Raw genomic sequence first — 18,224 nt, 5'->3', positions numbered from 1 at the left:
TTTATTCTTTACCTTATAATTTTCTTTATTTTGCCAAATTAGCTATAGAAAAAAGGCAAATCTTTTTCAAAATCAAATGTAAAAAGTACAAGTAAACAGCTCTTCACAATCTACATAAGCTTTATGTGTTCTCCCTACAGTCACTCCCGAGGTGTTTGACTTTATTATGTAACTAGAAGCCCGGTACATGAAATTCGTGCATTTGTGTGTGTGTGGGGGGGGGGGGGGCCTCAGCCCAACCTGTACCCTCTCCAATCCGGGACCCCTCAGGGGACATCCCTCTCACAATCTGGGATAGCTGACTCCTAACCACTCTCCCCTGCTGGCCTGATTGCCCCTAACCACTCTCCCCTGCTGGCCTGATCACCACTAACTGCTCTCCTTTGCCGGCCTGATCGCCCCTAACTGCTCTCTCCTGTTGGCCTGATCACCCCTAACCATCTCTGCCTTGGCCCCCACCATCATGGCTTTGTCCGGAAGGACATCTGGAAGGATGTCCAGAAGACATCTGGTCTAATTATCATATTACCCTTTTATTAGTATAGATAAACAGAACTCATAGAAGGTCACCTGCCTGGCTGTGACCAAGGTAGTTCCACTATACAGGTAGAATTTGGCCAACCTGGACCGCATGGTACCCCACTTAGGGTCAAGGACCCTGTCGTGAAAGGAGACAAACATTAACATTTTTTCCCACTCACCTCCACTAACTTTTGGCTCATCCAGAGAAAGTGACTGACAGCTCCAAAGGCTGCTGGACAACTTTGACAGAGGGGTCCACAAAGAGGCCTCCTCCACCTGTTACTCTTTTCTTTATCACTTCACATCCATAGGGGTCCCTAAGCCCCAAGAGAAGGGTCAAGTGCAAATCTGGTAAACCAAGAAGCCCTAGCAGTTGTCAACTTAATTAGCCTTCAGGAAAAATATATGGATATATGAGCACAGTGGAGTTGCTATAGAGACAGGCCCAGGAGGCACATTTAGAACAGGGCCTCATCACATCACCTGATAAAAATAAGATCCAGGCTTTTTAATAGCATGAATTACTTAAGTTTTATATTTAACAGGGGACGATACCAAGGCTATTACTGGTTTTCAGAATATTTTAGGAATCTGGGCTGCCTGTTTGTGCATATGTTAACAGCCATCACAACATATGCTCTGGTGGCTGGCAGCTAAGAGCTAGAAGCTCATGTGTCTCTCTCACCCCTGAGATGAGAGAGGGGCCTTCTCACTTTGGGTTTGTCCTCCTTTAATCGGGTAGGAGATTTTCAATATGTTTCAGAGGAAAGACTGGGGAAGAAGCTCTACTGTGCTTTGCACCATGACCTTTGCATATATTATTGCTAATGCCTATAACAACCCTATGAAGTAATGATCTCATTTTGCAGATGAAAACATTGAGGCTCAACATTTTCGCAAGGTCACACAGCTAATAAGTAGTAGAGTTAGAATTCAAACCCAGGTGTCCCCCATTCCAAAGCCCATTGCTCTGTACAAGGAAGAATCTTGGATGAGGGGAATCTAAAGAGATTTAACATTTTTATTAATAGATAGAATGGACTTTATTATAGTTTGATCTCTCCTCTAAGGAGGTCCCAAAGAAGAGGTCTCCAAGAAGAATTCCAGAGATTCCGACCTCTGCTGATGAGAACCTCTCCAGTTATCCAGGGCAAGTGTTCATTTCAGGCTAACTTCTTCTGGCCACCCACACACTTCTGGGTGCCTTTTCCCCAGCTCAGTCCCGCAGGCATAGTTAACACAAGATCCCAAAGTAAACACCATTGTCAGAGTGTCTTCACTGCTCTTGCATACATGAAAGCTTAAAGACATGAAACCAAGCTGGGAATCCAAAGGGAAGGGCGTTTGGTTGTGGGCTTTGTTTGTTTTTTAGTTTTGTATTTGCATTATTCGCGACTCTCCTACTCTTCATAGAGACCCTTGCTTGCTTTTAGCTTTCATTTATTTATTTACTATTTTCCCAACAAAGGCCTACATGGTAGACTCATTCTGTGCCCAAGAGGTACCAGTCTTTCCTTGTGGTGGGAAATGGTGCTGGTGATGATACAGCTGGGCATAAGGCAATGTATGTGACAGGGAGGGGAAAGATGGTTGGAAGCTGGGGGCCCACTCAGTTTATCAGCTGAAAGTAATGACAGAAGTTGTCTGGGCTCCAAAGGATCTGAGAAAACATGTCAAGGGAAAAACTGAAATGTGTGGTTTGACAGAAATTCTAACCAAAGCATCGCTCTAAGTGAACTAGGCAGAGAAGCAGAAGGCAGGTAGATGCCACAGATGAGGCTGAGGTCCAAGCAGAAGCAGAAGACTTGGAGTCTTGGAAGAGTCCCTGCGCAGTGGACCCGCCCTAGGAGCTTTTCCCGTGCTGCCTGCAGCCTCCAGCCTGTGGACATGGGTGAATCGTGTTGGCTATTGAAATAATCCTGTGTTTGACTCGTGGTATGGAATGAGTAGTAGTCCCCGAGGGCCAGCCTGGAAATCCCATTTCCACTCCAGGCAACCACAGAGGTTAAAGGCATGGGCTTTCTTCTCAGGCCAACTTTATGTCCTGGCTTTGCCACTCACTAGCTATGGTAACTCAGGCAAGTCATTTAAGCTCTCTATGCTTGAGCTTTCCTGTCTGTAAATAGGAATAATACCAATCAGATGCCAAGGATGAGCCCAGGTAGGAAAATGGCCAGTGGGCTATGTCAAGGGCCAGAGACAACATCCACTCCATTGGCTGGGTGAATGCCATGGCCAGGACAGTGAGCAGAAGCCAGACCCCAACCTCCCTCCCTCCATGACCCTAATGCTCCTTGGATAACCCCCCACCCCTCGCCACCCAATCTCTGTCCTCTCCTGCTGAAAGGGTCCCCTGAGCCACTACTGCTGTCAACCATGCGCTCTTTCCATGTAAAGGTCTCTAGGGTAATTCATAGGCCCTGGTCGCCACGTGCCACCAAGCCTTCCCCTATCCCCGTCTTTACCTTTGCCCTCTAAATAAGGAAGCCAGAGCTGCCAAGCCAAGAACTTCTGCCCAGTTTGGATCCTGGGTAGCCTCTCGCCTGTCTCTTTCCCTGGGCCCCCAGCCAATTCCTCCCTCCCTCAGAGATGCTCCCTGCTCACTTCATTCCTGCCTCATAGTTGGAATGACAGTGGCTCCCAGCATCCCTGAGGCATGGGGAGGGTGCTGGGGGTCTGGGGAGCAGCCAGCTCAGGAGCAGGTTAATGTTACAGCCCTGGATAAGTGAGCTGGGCCAGCTGACGTCAGGGTGATGATGGGTGGAGGGGAGCGCCAGGCTGCTGAACTATAAAGACAGGTCAAATCAAATGTAATCAACTCGGGACAGAGCTAGCGGGCGAACTAGACAGCGTCCCCAAGCCATGGTCCCTACCAGCCGCGGCTCAGCCTGGGTCCCTCTGCTCCCGACCCGAGTGCCCGAAGCAGGCTTTGGTTTTATGTCAGCAGCCTTCATCTGCCTTCCAAAAATAAGCCCCTGCCGCCATGCCGAAGGGAGAAAAACAAGAAGGGCGGTATTTTTAGGGCCATTAATTCTGACCACGTGCCTGAGAGGCAAGGTGGATGGCCCTGGGACAGAGGCTGTTCATCGCTATGTCCCGGGGAGCAGGACGTCTTCAGGGCACGCTGCAGGCTCTCCTCTTCCTAGGCGTCCTAGTGGGCATGGTGGTGCCCTCCCCTGCGGGCACCCGAGCCAACAGCACGCTGCTGGACTCCAGGGGCTGGGGCACCCTGCTGTCCAGGTCCCGAGCTGGGCTAGCTGGAGAGATTGCCGGGGTGAACTGGGAAAGTGGCTATTTGGTGGGGATCAAGCGACAGCGGAGGCTCTACTGCAACGTGGGCATCGGCTTTCACCTCCAGGTGCCCCCCGACGGCCGGATCAGCGGGACCCACGAGGAGAACCCCTACAGTGAGTGCCAGTTGCAGCCAGTTGGGAAGCTGGGGGCTTGAGCTCAAGCAGGGCTAACGGATGAAGGGGACTTGCTCTGATGCATGGGGTCCTGTTAGGAAGGGGAGCGAAATGCTATTCTCCACTTGGATGCCCTTAACAGAGCCACCCCTTCCAGACTCACTTTGACTCTGCCCAGGTGCAGGCTCAGTATGCGGCGGTCCCAGCATCCCCGAGTGCTTTGCCATGATCTCATGGAGCCCCTGTGGCACTCATATTTCAGCATTACGGGGCCATCTGTGGCCATCTAAGACCACTGGGAACCATCAGCCTGGGAAACCAAAGGCAAGGATGGGGAGAACGAGTGAGGCTACTTGGACCAAATTAGACACAAGCTTGTTTTTATTTAGCTTCCCCTTTGAGAAGGGAAGGCAAGTGGTTTGCACAATTTCCAGCTGAAGCACATCCTTCTTTTCATTTCAGCCTGCCCCCTCTGTCCTGGGGTCTGTGTCCTACATGTTGATGGTTGCTGCATAAATAGGCTCTCCCAGCTAAGGGGGCGGGGGGAGGGGAAGGGCTGCAGGATCCAGGCAAACCATCAGCCTCTGCTGATGCATTTGCAAGATTAGGTGGGCTGGGATTTGTTGAAACATGTGGAGTGTACATTTTTAACAAAATGAATCTGAATGCAATTTTTACCCAACTCAAGAAGTGATTAAGTCAGTGAAAGCCCAGATTCAAAGCTAATCTTAAGTAGATACCTAAGTGGCCACTGTGATTTCTAACTCTGATGTCAGAACATCCCCTTGCAGAACCAGATTTTGACAGTCTATTGGCAAGACCTGCCAAGTCTAGCTGCGGGATTTCCTAAAATTAAACAGATCAGGGATGGAGGTGACGAGGGTCTGACTTTCTAGGAGCAGGGGGATGGGCCTCGCCAGGTCACCTTTAGATTGACAGCTCAGTCTGATCTGCACAAGCCTCAGGTAACACAGCCCGTATTTCCTCATCAGGCCTGCTGGAGATTTCCACCGTGGAGCGAGGTGTTGTGAGTCTCTTCGGAGTGAAAAGCGCCCTCTTCGTTGCTATGAACAGTAAAGGAAGATTATACACAACGGTGAGTTCATCCGGCCAGGGGAAGCTCTAGGTTGTACAAGGCCTAAAACTGACTCCACTGAGGAAAATAATACAAACTCGGGAGTATGGAGATGAATATTTCTCTAGAATGAGAACAGAGGGGGCTGTGGGAGGAGGCTGTGCATGTGGGGGGTCTTGAAACTCAGGCTTCGGAAGCTTCACCCCGGTCTCTGCATTGGACCATGATCCTCCTGGTCCTGCCTCCCAGCGCTTTGTAATTCCAGGGACCCGCAGCTCAGAGGGCTGCTGGCCTGAGGAAAAGCTGCACTCTGGCCTACGGCCACCCTCTGGGCTATGGCAGGTTTGATCCCCTGAACTGGAGAGGCCACAGAAGCAAGTGTCCAGTGTGCAGTTCTCCATGACCCGCCATCGGAGAGGCGCCTCCAGCCCCAGTGCAACAGGAGGAGGGGAAACAGAGACGCTCTCCTCGCCTTCATCAGTATGGGGACCTTTTCATGTAGGTTTTAAGTCCAACCCCTGACCCCAGAGCCTGGAGAAGCATCGGCCCTATTATAACCCCTTGGCTGATTCCAAAATACAGGCTGGGAATGTATCCCTATGATGTTGAAGAAACCAAGAGTTCTTTCGACAGAAATAAGAGGGCTAAAAAGAAAGGGCTCTGAGCAATGGTCAAGGAATACCAGAGTTATTTATGGGAAGGGCGTGGAGGGCTGCTCTACCTCTCCTTGGAGACAGACTGAGGATCAGGAAGTAGACAGAGTGATCTGGGATTGGTGCCGGCTTCTGGGGAGACTATTCCAACAGCTCAGGTCTGTTAAATACCTGAATGGGGTGCCCACGTGGCCTCTGCCCTTGAACACCTCTCCGTCTGAGCTGGTTTTCATGGAGAGGGGCATGGATTAAATTCCGTGGGTCTCTGAAATAAGACAAGTAACAGAGGGGCAGTGGGGCAGGAGCTAGAACGCGGGTTCCAGTCTGTACACCAAATGCACGTCTGCTGTGGGCCTTACCTGCCTTACCTGCCAGGCCCTGAGGCAGATCCCCACAGCATGATTGACATAAGACCTTGGAGACCTGGGGTCTTAACTATAAAGTGAGGATGGAGATCAAACCGCTTCCCAGGAGTGCTGGGGGGATAATGCTCAGAAAGCCCTCCACAGGGCACCCTGCAAACACCTCTCTTTCCTACACATGAGACATGTGGGAGCACCGTTTGCATTCACATCACCTTGAGAGCTTGTTAAAGGTACAGATTTCCAGGGACCTTTCTCAGAGATGCTTATCCAGGAAAGCTGGGCTGGGGCCTGGAAATCAGCTTGTCTGTTTTTGCTTTTTAAGTTTCTCTGGTGTTTCTGAGGCCCAGGCAGGCTTGGGAACCACCAGGCTACAGAGCCTCTGCCCTGCCTGAGGGTGACCCCAATCCTGAGAGCCGGAGGGCTGGGGAGATGAAAGCATGGAATTCTCAGACACCTTTTACACCTCGACACCACACCGGTGATGGAGGGGACAGGATGCAGCCAGGACCAACCCAGGTTTTAGCCATGTGCCTAAGCATTAGGGCCAGGGATGTCCACAGAGTAGGACCCCTCTGAGGCGTGCGTCATCCCTCAGAGCCCCTCGCAGCCTGCATGATGCCTGGAGCCCACTGGTTGAGAGCCACAATGCGGGTGTGAGCTAGGCCCACTGGTGGTCCATGACATCCGAAAGGTTGGAGACTTCTGAGCTCGGGGACCCTATGCAAGGGCTCCTAGGCAGGGAAATCTGGAAGGAAGCATTCAGTACAGCAACCCTTACTCTCGCCACCTTTGTTAACAAGCTATTCAATATATCTCCTTGCCCAGAAAGAAATTCACCTGGGAGGTGGGAAAGGGCACAAATATGGAGGATCTTTATCCACTCCCCACTTTCTTTAAGTCCATAGTCCCGGGAGGAGAAGCCAAGGAGGCTGGGAATACAAGATTCAACAATCAGGGACATGCTGCACAGCGTACAGCCTTCAGAGTAACCACAGGAAGGGGGAGCCATCGCTTGAAGGGTAGATTGACTGCTAGTGCCGGGGACACCCCTGGCCCTCGTGCTTAGGCACATGACTTTTAAGGGGACAAGCAGGGCTCATTAAATGACCAGGGGTTAGGAAGGAGGGGAGAAGATCGCCCGATTGCCACACCCCCCACACTCGCTCCCCAGGAGCACTAGGCCCAGAAGCACCTTCTCTAAGTGGCGAGAGTCTCCTCCCGGATGGAGCCCAGGGCCAGGCAGGAGTGGGGCTGGACAGGGGAGTGTAGAGCTGAGCCTGGAGTCGCTGCCCTGCCCCGCAGGGCTGGTTATCACAGTCTGAAAAAACAATTGCCAGCTGATCCGGGAGCCAGGAAGACTCCTGCTGGGCGATGATTTCATTCACACTATTTCCCTTTAAGCCCCCAGAGCTGCCTCATCCCGAGTTGGCTCAGCTGCTCCTGCCGCTAAATGGGACTTCTCCTGGAGGGAGGGAACCGTGCTGGGCAGGGGACAGGGGACAGGGGACAGGGGACAGCCCTTGGGGGGAGAATACGTGTCATGAAAGCCCTCATGAGGAAAAGTAGCCTCCCACTTGTCTCACTTGCAGAAAAGAGGACTGCAGAGCCTGTCCCTCCTCGGACAATACAGATAGCCACCCCGTTTTAAGCACCTACTGTTTGCAGGGTGCCCTGCAGAGGGCTTTCTGAGCATTATCCCCCAGCAGCCCTGCACCCCACCTCCCTCCCCCCCAAGGCAGGTTTGACCCTCACTTTATAGTTAAGACCCCAGATCTCCAAGGAACTGTGTCCATCATGGCTGTGGAGGTCCATAGCGGAAGTGCATGTGATGTACAGACAAGGACCCGTGTCAAATGAGGCAGAAATCAGTGAATCCCAATCTCCTCTTTAAAATAATAATAATAAAAAAAAATCAAGGCTCTCCACTGGACAGTGGTTCTGTTAGAATCCTTTGGCGGAAAAAAAAAAAAATGCCATCTATGAAACAACATCCAGCTTAAAAAAAAATCTTAAGAAGAGTTTATTTGAGCCAAACTGAGGACAATTGCCAGGAAGCAAAATCTCGACACACTGAGAAAATTGTCCACAGAGTGGCAGTTTTGCAGCTTATTTTATACATAGGAATCAAAGGAGGAGACGTAAGGATGTGTTGGTGGTAGAGTTGGGAGGTGGGAGAAAAGAAAATGGGGAAATCTCTGGGACTGGATAAAAGGTAAAACAGAGAGACACTTCGTTTACATTGGGATGTATAGAATGGTTAATGTTTACAGCATGTAGAGATGGTATTTGGGGCACAAGATAACAATGGGGGGTTTCTGTGGTCTCTGCCCTGTTGCCTGTAGTTGTGCCCTGAGAGGTCTGGAAAAGGGGATTAGTCTGACGCTCCAAAGGTATGTTATCAGAGAAGCAAAAAGACCATCGACAGGCTCCGTTAAGGTAAAGGCTGACCTTTGTCAGGGAAGCTACAGGCCTCAGATGGGCCTACCTGCCGTGACGAGCTTTTTGTTAGGAAGTTTTCATTTCAGACCATCCTAGTCTCTGAGCTTGCAGGGCCCACCATGCAGGCCTCCCCTGAGCTTGTCAGGTCTAGTATGTAGCCCCTTTTTCATCCACAATACACGGCAGCAAAACGGTACTAGAAATTCAGTTATGCTTTTAAATGATTTTAGCTTTACAAATTATAACTGTGCCTACATCTTTTATATCAATAGTAGTGTGACAATGTGCAGAACACACTACTTGCTTCATCCCAAGAGGCCTTTGAGAATTCCCTGGGGGTAATTCAGGAGGCCCACGCCTTTCCCTCTGTCCATGCTCAGTTTGCCGCTCCTCTCATCTAGCGTGTGCGAGGTCTGGGCGCGGGGGAGGCCGTGCTGCAGTGAGGCCAGAGCGCCCCGCAGAGCAGAGAAGTCTCAGAACGCGTGGCCTGCTGCAAAGAGCTACAGGAATGAGAAGAATGATGTGCCTGGTGAAAACATTTTCTAACACTTCTAAATTGTCAATGCAGTTGTGTGTTAGGAATGAGGGTTAGCGAATACAGTACAGACCTCTCTTCAGAGCCGGGAGGTGCTATGACTTCTTTGCAGCTGAGGACAGGGAAAGAAGCAGTCAGTGGCCGCAGGAGGAAAGGGTCTCAGGACAAAGTGTTTTCTTTTTCGTTTCTACCGCCCACTCCGTAACCCACCCGCCCCCACCTCCACACACGCACGCACAACCAGGAGAAATAGGGACAAGCGCCAAAGGCAGCCGAAGGAGGAAAAACTTTAAAGACAAGAATCCACTCCCATCAGCCTGGGTGACTGGACTCTGCATAAAGGCAGGAGATGGCTGTCTGGTCCACCCAGACTTCAAGAGGCATTTCTGCCTGCGGTAACTCCTGCAGAAACACCCACACATCTACCCTCTGCAGAGGCCTTCTCCAGAGTGAGTGTCGGTGCTTGATCTGGTTCCACAGAAGTCTGATGAGACCTATATGGAATTTAAGACATTGTCACACTGGGGCTTGAGGCCCAGAAGGCCCAGGAAATGTGATCCGCTGGAATTATTTTCATTTGTTCTCAAGGAATAATATGTTGTAGCTGCTTTTATTATCAAGGTGTTCACTGGGCCGAGTGCATTTCACACCAGAGCTGAGGAGCCAATCTTCCTGAGCCACGAGAACTCAGAGGTCAGGGAAATGGTGGAGATGAATTAGGGGCTGGGTCGTGATACCACGTTGAGCACCAATCTTCAGGAAAATCCCAAGGGCCTGAAGCATTGGCTGCACCAAAGAGTTTGGGAAGTTGTCTTGGCATCTTGCTGCACGTCTATAGCCACCTGAACTAGAGCATGGGGGGTGGGGGTGTGCTTAAAAGAACAGGCCAGGGGAAGGTAGAGAGGGCTTCTAAAGCAGACTCCATCTATTTCTCTTTTTTCTCTTTAGATTTGTACAGAATTCTGAGAAAGGCTAAGAATATGAGATAAGCTAGATAAAAGGGACAGAATGGGGGGAAAAAAAAACCAAGTCAGAAGCTTCTTTAAAAGGGAGGGGGAACTTGAATAATCAAAATCTGATGAACAGAGGACAAAACTTGATGTATAAAGCATCATTGTCCACTTGTAAACAAATATGTTTTAGGAGACCCAGGCACTAAGGAAAGGCTGAGTTCTTAAATTGGACACATTCTAGAACAGAGGATATGAGCAAAGGCCTTCATAGCTTCTTGCCAGAATGGCTCAATTTCTTCCCTTCCCCTTCTCTTCCCCCTCCCTCTACCCCAGGATTTGATTCCATCTCTGGAGTTTGCAAACCACATATGCAACCTCTCTCCTAACCACCATCCCCGTCAGAAATGAATTCTCCTGGAAATCATCGGGGCGGTTACTCTCCAGGGATGTATAAAATTAGAAGGGAGGGGAAAGTGGTGGGTGGAGACTGGGCTGTGATGGGAGGAGGAGGAGACCACCGGGTTCTGATACCAATGTTTTCTTCGTTTCCTGGCCCATCTTCTATCCTGAGTTCCTTTTCCATTTTAAGTAACCTACTTATATGACTAGGTAATACATGAACATGGCCTAAGGGGGAGAACAAGTACAAAAGAATATGGCATGGGAAGTAAGCCTCACTCTCACTGTTGTCCTAAAGCCACCCACTTCCTCCCAGATTCAGCCGCCCTTACCAGTTTCTTGAATACCATCCCAGGAAGCACCTGTGTCCCTGCGCATGCACACAGGATCTTTTTTTAAAATCACACAAACAGGAGTATGGTACACACACTGTTTGAAGCTTATTTCTTCACTTAACAGTATATCTTTGAGACCATTTCAAGTCAGTGCACAAAGAGGTTTCTTATTTTCTCACTAGAGGCCCAGTGCATGAAATTCATGCATGGTGGGGGGGCGCTTCCCTCAGCCCAGCCTGTACCCTCTCCAATCCAGTACCCCTTGGGGGATGTCCGACTGCCGGTTTAGGCCCGATCCCAGGGACAGTCGGACATCCCTCTCACAATCCTGGACTGCTGGCTCCTAATTGCTCCTGCCTGCCTGGCCACCCCTTACTGCCCTGCCTGCTGGCCTGGTTGCCCCCAAATGCACCCCCCACCACCAGTCTGGTTGCCCCTAACTGCCCCCCCTGCCAGCCTGGTCACCTGCAACTGGCCCCCTCTGCTGGCCTGGTTGCCCCTAACTGCACCCCCCTTGCTGGCCTGGTCGCCCCACACAGCCTGCTGTTCAGTCATTTGGTCATCCCTCACTAACCCCCTGCCAGCCTGGTCACCCCATGCAGCCTGCTTGTTCAATCATTTGGTTGCCCCTAACTAATCCCCCTGCCAGCCTGGTTGTAGGCAGCCATCTTGTGAGGGTGTGAGGGTCAATTTGCATATTACCTCTTTATTATATAGGATGGCTTATAGTGTTCCACTGTGTGGACTTGCCGTAATTGAGTTCACCACTCCTCCTAATAGACACATAGGCTAATGTCGGGCTTTCACTACTGTAAACAACTTTACAGTCACTTTTGTACATGTGGGAGCCTGTAACAGTAAGGCAAATTTCTAGGAGCAGAATTACTCATCAAAGCCGTAACAATTTTTTATTCTAATAAACACTGTCAAATTGCTCTTTATAAAGTATATAACAATTTACACATCAACGGACATTAAATGAGAAATCCTAGTTTCTGTGTCCTCACCAGTGAAAGTATATTATCAAATATTGTTCTCTTTGTAATCTGACAGTTAAAAATGGGACCTCACATTTTATGTCATTTACATTTCTCTTATTAAGCATATTTTCTTATGTGGTTTTTTTGTTTGTTGTTGTTATTAATCTTCACCGGAGGATATTTTTTCCATTGCTTCTTAGAGAGAGTGGGGGCAGGGGGAGAGACAGAGAAAAACATCCATCAATTGGTTGCCTCATGCACACACCCCAACCAAGGTACATGCCCCTGACTGGAATCAAACCCTGGACCCTTCAGTCCGAAGGCTGACACTTTATCCACTGAGCCAAACTAGCTAGGGCATATTTTCTTATGTTTAAGTGTTATTTGTATTTCCCTTTCTGTGAATTGTCTGTTCATTAACATCCATTTTTCAGTGAGTTAAGGATTCTGAATATAGTAACAAAATGTCCTCTTTGCAATTTATTGCAAACTGCACTACAAAATAAAATGCATTGAAAATATTTTTTATCCAGTATATTACTTATAGTTTTATTTTGTTTTAAGGTCTTTAAATTTTTTTCCAGACAGTCAAATTTATTTATTTATTTGTTTGTTTGTTTGTTTATTTATTTATTTATTATGGCTTTTAGTTTTTTTGTGTCCTGCTTAGAAAGATTTTTCTGACTTAAAAAAATTTTTTTTATCTTTAAGTTTCTCTTTTTTGCAATGAACTCTCTGCTCCTTTTAAAATTTATTTTAATATAAGAATGAAGGCATACATCAAATTCATTGTTATTGTTATTATTGTTCTTACCAACACAATTTTCTCATTGATTTGAAACACACTTCTATTTCTAGATACACTTTGATTTTATATTCACTTCAGGTCCATTTTTATTTTATATTCACGTATCTTTGGGTTTACTTCTTGACTTTCTATTTGGTTCATTTGTCTGCACCAGACTTTTATTGTGGCACCAGACAATTATTTTTTACTTTTTATGTGCCAGGCATTATACCAAGGACTTTTTATGCATTATCTCAATTAATAATTACTCCAATTCTATGACATAATTATTCTTACTGCTCCCACTCTACAGATGAGGAAACTGGGGCTTAGGACGTTAATTTGCCCAAGTCCACACAGCTAAGTATGAGGCGAAGCATCATCACTCTAACCAGGGGTGGGCAAACTTTTTGACTCGAGGGCCACAATGGGTTCTTAAACTGGACCGGAGGGCCGGAAAAAAAGCATGGATGGAGTATTTGTGTGAACTAATATAAATTCAAAGTAAACATCATTACATAAAAGGATTAGGTCTTTTTTTTTTTTAGTTTTATTCATTTCAAACGGGCCGGATCCGGCCCGTGGGCCGTGGTTTGCCCACCGCTGCGTCTAACCTCAAAGCTATTGCTCAAATGTGCTTTTTACCCACTTGCATTTGTTTATTCTCCCCGCCTTTGGGATAATCCTTCCTTCACACATACCACAAGTATTTACTGAGCACCCATAGGAGAGAAAGGAAAGCTTGTGGCAACTCCCTAGATGGTATCAAGGAGCCATTTGATGGTGGCTGATGAGAGTTTTCACATTTGTCTCAAAGAAGTAAACAAGGGGCGTGAGAGGCAAAGAGCAAGGGCAGGAGGGGAGTACGCAGTGTGTTCCCAAAGACCACACCTCCCCCCTGCTCACTCCCACCCTGCATCGATACAGCCACCCATGTGGGGGTATCTATACATTTCAGTGTTGTCCCTAATAAGTCATCATTCATTCAGCATCATGTACTCAACAAGGCACAGTTCTTGTCTTAAGGAACTTGGAGTCTATTGGGAAAGAAAAACCCGTCCACAGGGATCACACGTTGTTTTAGATGCTGCCTGAGAGGTGAACTCGAGGGGCTGGGAGCCCTGGTGAGCGAGTGCGTCACCTTCTGTTCAAAACAGGAAGAAGCCCACTGCCAGCGGGTCAGTGAGCTCACAGTCCAATTCCTGCAGAGAAGGTCAGATGACACCTCTGGTGCGGTCAGCCATCGAGTGGGTCATTTTATAGCTGATGGCCTCAGTCAGGAGGAAGGAATCAAAAATGATACTCCACCTATTTCTCTGTTTCATCCTTTTTTTTAAAGACTACATCCCAGGTCTCCTGGCTCCCAGCTCGCTCTCTTCCTCTAGACCCCAAGGAGCTGCTCCTCATCAAAAGCACAGAACCCTCCCAGCTCCCCTCAGGACAGGGACCCGGCGCCCCAAGGGAGCAAAGGGCTCTCTTTTCTAGGAATAAAGGAGGACGTGGGCTGTTTCCTGTGGGTGCGTGACAGGAAGTCCAGCACTCACTTCTGAGCGGGCGGTTCACATACCGTCCTCTACCAGATCAGCGCTTTATCACTGGCCCAGACCCCATGGCACCGCTGTCACACAGGCAGCCAGCTTCCTTTCCCCACAAAAACCACTGCTCCCCACCTTCTCTATTCCTGCACTTCCCTGGAGAACTACGAGTGTCCAGGGAGGCACAGGGCATCTTTGGGTTCAAAGTCAAAATGCCTCTTTAAGGAATTGCAAACTTGGGACTTAAACTAGGAAAGGCAGTGAGGAAACACAAGTGGAGTGAGTGAGTGAGTTACTATGATCAACAGACAGCATGAGAAAGGACTTAGGAATCATGTGTCTTGACCTTTCTCCAAGCGCCCCTTCCTCACCACCACGGCCACCACCACACAGTTGCAGAAAAGGGAACCGAGGCTGAGAGAGGAGCAGCCTGCTGGGGCACACAGCCAGGGAGTGGAGAAGCCACTAACCAGAACCCCAAATCTTTCTCTCAGTCCTGCTCCACTAGACTACCTCTCGCAGTGGACTGGAGAAAACAGCCCGTTACATCCCTTTCTGGTCCTTTCTCTGAGCGGGATAAATGATCATAGGTGCTTAGTAGAAAGTGCCCCGAACTGGAAATCAGGAGACTCACCCCCTGTGCCACAGACTGTCCACCTACGTCCCTGGGCCTTGGTTTCCTCCTTGCAAAGGAGGGAAGGTGCGAGGGGACCATGAGAGTTCTGAGGTCGCTTTCTGTTCCAACCTTTCATGATTCTGTTCACCCGGAGTGCCTTGCATCTCAAGTGGCTGTTCTACAAAGCAGGGCGGGGGGGGGGGGGGGGGGTGGCAGTGGGTCGGCTGGGCCTCACGTGTAATTGGCCTGTTGTTTGCCCCTTCTTTCACAGACCAGCTTCCAAGAGGAATGCAAGTTCAGAGAAACCCTCCTGCCCAACAATTACAACGCCTATGAGTCAGACCTGTACCGAGGGACCTACATCGCACTGAGCAAACATGGACGGGTAAAGCGGGGCAGCAAGGTGTCCCCAATCATGACCGTCACTCACTTCCTTCCCAGGATATAAGGACCCTGAAAGAAGGTGCAAGGTGGAAAGTGACATTTTTTCTACTGGAATTTTGCACAGTGAACACTTTCCCTTACCCCCATGCCTCCTGAGTCAGGTTTCTCTAATACTGGGGGAGGCCCGAGTTGGTTCCCTCGGCCACCAGACCCCAGGACATGTAACCCACCCAGGTGAGGGGTTGCAGCCAGCTTTGTAGAATGGCAGCAGAGCCCATGCTCTGACCTCACCTGAGGAAAGAAGGTGCAGATGACACTTGTGGAATGTGACCTTGTGCCCAGGAGAGGCCAGCGAGGAAACATGTGTGTGCTGGTGTGTATCCATACATCTCTGTCTATGTTGTCAGAGCAAAGGCATTTCAGAGCATCGGGTTTCTTCCCTCCAGATCACTGTGGCAGGCATCTGCCTGCAAGAGTGTCACTTGTCAAACCACCAGGATTGATGCGTGCTCCCACTCTGCCTCTTTCCAATCACCTTTGCGTCCAGAGGCCCCTGGCTGCACAGCAGAGAGGCAGGGTGAGCAGGAGTAAGGTTTGACTGCAAACCAGAAGGAAAGTGGGCAGGCACTCTGATCGTCCTGCTCAGGAGGACTGTGGGGACACAGACGCATTGTTGGGGCAGCTGGGGGAGAAGGGGTCCCCTTCTCAGAGGACAGCAGTTTCCCGGGTGGTTGGGGAAGGCCTGCTGGAGGCAGCAGAGGGACTGGATGTTCCATGGAGAGCCATTCTGCTGGAGGACTCAGTGCTGTGTGGCTCCGAGATCAAGTGGGGCCAGGCTGCCTGCCCATAACTTTTCCTCACTGTGAACCAGGTCTTATTTTAACCTCAGATGACAAGGATCCTAATAATGGCAACCTCTTTGGCAAGGGGTGAGGGGGAGCAAAATAGAGCATGAAGGAAGTAGAGAAGCTCTGGACTCCAGATGATAATTCCTCTCCAGCTCCGTCCAGGAAACTCACCCAAGTTCTCATCCGATACCTGCACTTCCTTCTTGGTCGTCCTCGTCTCACATACACGCCTGTGCCTGGATGCGGGAGAATGGGCACCGTGGCGTCTGGGGTTTGCCCCCTCTGGCCCCCTACAGTGGAAGAGTGTTAATCCTGTAAACTCAAGCAGCCAAGCTGAGGCAGCTCCTTGCTGCTTGATGGCTTCTTGCCTCCTGCCCTTTGAGAGTATTTAAAGCAGAGGTTCCCCCGAGCGACTATAAATGTTGTCTTCCCGGAGCTTTCAGATTCCTGAGCCATCGGACCGTTCCTAAATCTGAAACCAGAGAGAGCCATGTCAGAATGCAAATATTTTTGGCATATGTGAACCACAAGTTACACGATGACCTGACACCCTCCGCTACTCCCAGGGGCCCCTGCCTGCAAGACAGCCCCCCATCTGCTGCCGTGCCTCATCCCTGGCGTGCCGCACTAGTGCAGATGTGCCATCTATACATAGGCCTGACCTGAACGACTGTGAGTCCAAGACGGCCATTGGCAATCCAAGGGAGAGATGCCATACTGGCCGCCTCCTCTGCCCAGCAAACAGCAGGAGCACATGTGCTGGGTGAGGAGGAAAAGTCCACCCCCAGGTGAGCAGACAGTAAGAGCTGAGGACCAAGAAAAGCATGGCCATGCCTGGGATAGAAACTGGAGGGGGCTGAGGTCCTGGATCAAGCAGAAGAGAGAAAAGCGGTCCATCGTGACTGGAATATTTGAAGTGCAGGCCTGCTAGGAGGCAGGGGATGAAGCTGATTGTTTTCTAGGAGGCGGTCCAGAGCAATCTGTCTCTATAACAAGGTTCGTCAGAAACCGGTGCTCTCAGAACCCGAGGCACGTATCCGTTCCGATGGAAGGCGGTGGGAGTGCGGGAAGGCTGGGTGGATGGATGGAGGAGGAACAAGTTTTAGGTCCCAAAGCATTAGTTCCTTCCTGCCTAGCTCTTTGAGCTAAGGTGGCGTGAGAGGGGTTGCAGGCTGCCAGGCCTTTCCTGCATCTCTCTAGAGCAGCGGTTCTCAACCTGTGGGTCGCGATCCCTTTGGCGGTTGAACGACCCTTTCACAGGGGTCGCCTAAGACCATCCTGCATATCAGATATTTACATTACGATTCATAACAGTAGCAACATTACAGTTATGAAGTAGCAACGAAAATAATTCTATGGTTGGGTCACAACATAAGGAACTGTATTTAAAGGGCCAGAAGGTTGAGAACTGCTGGTCTAGAGGCTCATAAAAGCACTCAAATCCCGACAAGGAGTTTCCCCAAATGTCTGCTCCCATTTGTCATGCTGGGAGTGAGAAGGAGAAGCTGTGGAACGCCCAGGACCAGGCAGGCGATATTCGGCCACCACACAGCGGCCCCAGCGTGCCGGCTGTGACTAGAATCAGTTCTGAGCAGCTGGGCGTCTGTTCTAATCGGTGCCAGGTCCCTGCTGTGCCAGGTGTAAGCGTTTTGTGTTACACCGCTGGGTGGAGGCACACATCCTTGACTCTGAAATCCTTCCCATCCAAAGGAAATCTCCCAAGGCTTTCTCTTTGGCCTATAGGTGACTTGGGCTTAAGAAAAATCAGTCCCCCCTCACAGAAGCAGGGTAAGGGGCAGGAACAGGGCAAAATCTGCGCAGGGCTCCTCAGTCCCTCCCTCCTGCTCGTGTCGGCGCACAGGTGTGCAGAGTCCTCACCTATCTGATCATCGTGTCTGTGAATCTGAATTCCGATGCCAGCCCCGTGGGCTCCAAGGGGCTGCAGAAAACGTTGCATAGGCAGGGGAACAAAGGTGTCCCCTCCTTCCGGCTGACAATGTCCCATGAATGATGTGGTCCTCCCTCCCCCAAACCCTGAGCTCTGAGACTGGTGTAGAGAGTTTTGTAGCTAATTGGTCTCTCTTCCACCCTGAACTTCTCTGGCAGCTCCATGCAAACTTGGGGTTCCAGCAGCCCTGAGGCCGCCTTGTTCCCTCTTCAAGAGTAAATGATAGAGAGAGCAACATACTGACCCCTTTGAAGACAGACTTCTCAGCTGGAAGAGGTTAGCTCAGACACCATGGGGAGCCCCAGGCCAGGTGAGATCTGCACCCTTCAGGGTAATGGATGGACGTCAGGGGAACCAGGAAACGCCAGCTGCCTGCTCAAGCTGTAGATTATGTTGCGTCATCACTCGCTGCCTTCTGATCCCTCTTCCCTTCCCACTGCCCA

The 18,224-nt window shown here is 49.9% G+C and overlaps 1 protein-coding gene across 1 annotated transcript; it reads left to right on the top strand.

Moving 5' to 3' along the window:
- Positions 1 to 3,583: 3,583 nt before the first annotated feature.
- On the top strand, positions 3,584 to 15,049 carry FGF6 (fibroblast growth factor 6). Its single transcript, XM_036297111.1, has 3 exons — positions 3,584 to 3,929; positions 4,922 to 5,025; positions 14,873 to 15,049. The coding sequence occupies exons 1-3, from the start codon at positions 3,584 to 3,586 to the stop codon at positions 15,047 to 15,049; spliced, it is 627 nt and encodes a 208-aa protein (XP_036153004.1).
- Positions 15,050 to 18,224: the final 3,175 nt, after the last annotated feature.

This window comes from Myotis myotis, unplaced genomic scaffold (assembly GCF_014108235.1).
Source record: "Myotis myotis isolate mMyoMyo1 unplaced genomic scaffold, mMyoMyo1.p scaffold_m19_p_3, whole genome shotgun sequence".
In the NCBI taxonomy this organism is placed as follows: Eukaryota; Metazoa; Chordata; class Mammalia; order Chiroptera; family Vespertilionidae; genus Myotis; species Myotis myotis.
The sequence above is the reverse complement of the archived record's forward strand: the minus strand, read 5'-3'. Positions and strand labels throughout refer to the sequence as shown.

Coding starts and splice junctions, on each gene's coding strand:
- FGF6 (XM_036297111.1), top strand. CDS start 3,584: ATGGCCCTGGGACAGAGGCTGTTCATCGCTATGTCCCGGGGAGCAGGA. Junction 3,930..4,921: donor CCACGAGGAGAACCCCTACA/GTGAGTGCCAGT, acceptor TTTCCTCATCAG/GCCTGCTGGAGATTTCCACC. Junction 5,026..14,872: donor AAGGAAGATTATACACAACG/GTGAGTTCATCC, acceptor CTTCTTTCACAG/ACCAGCTTCCAAGAGGAATG.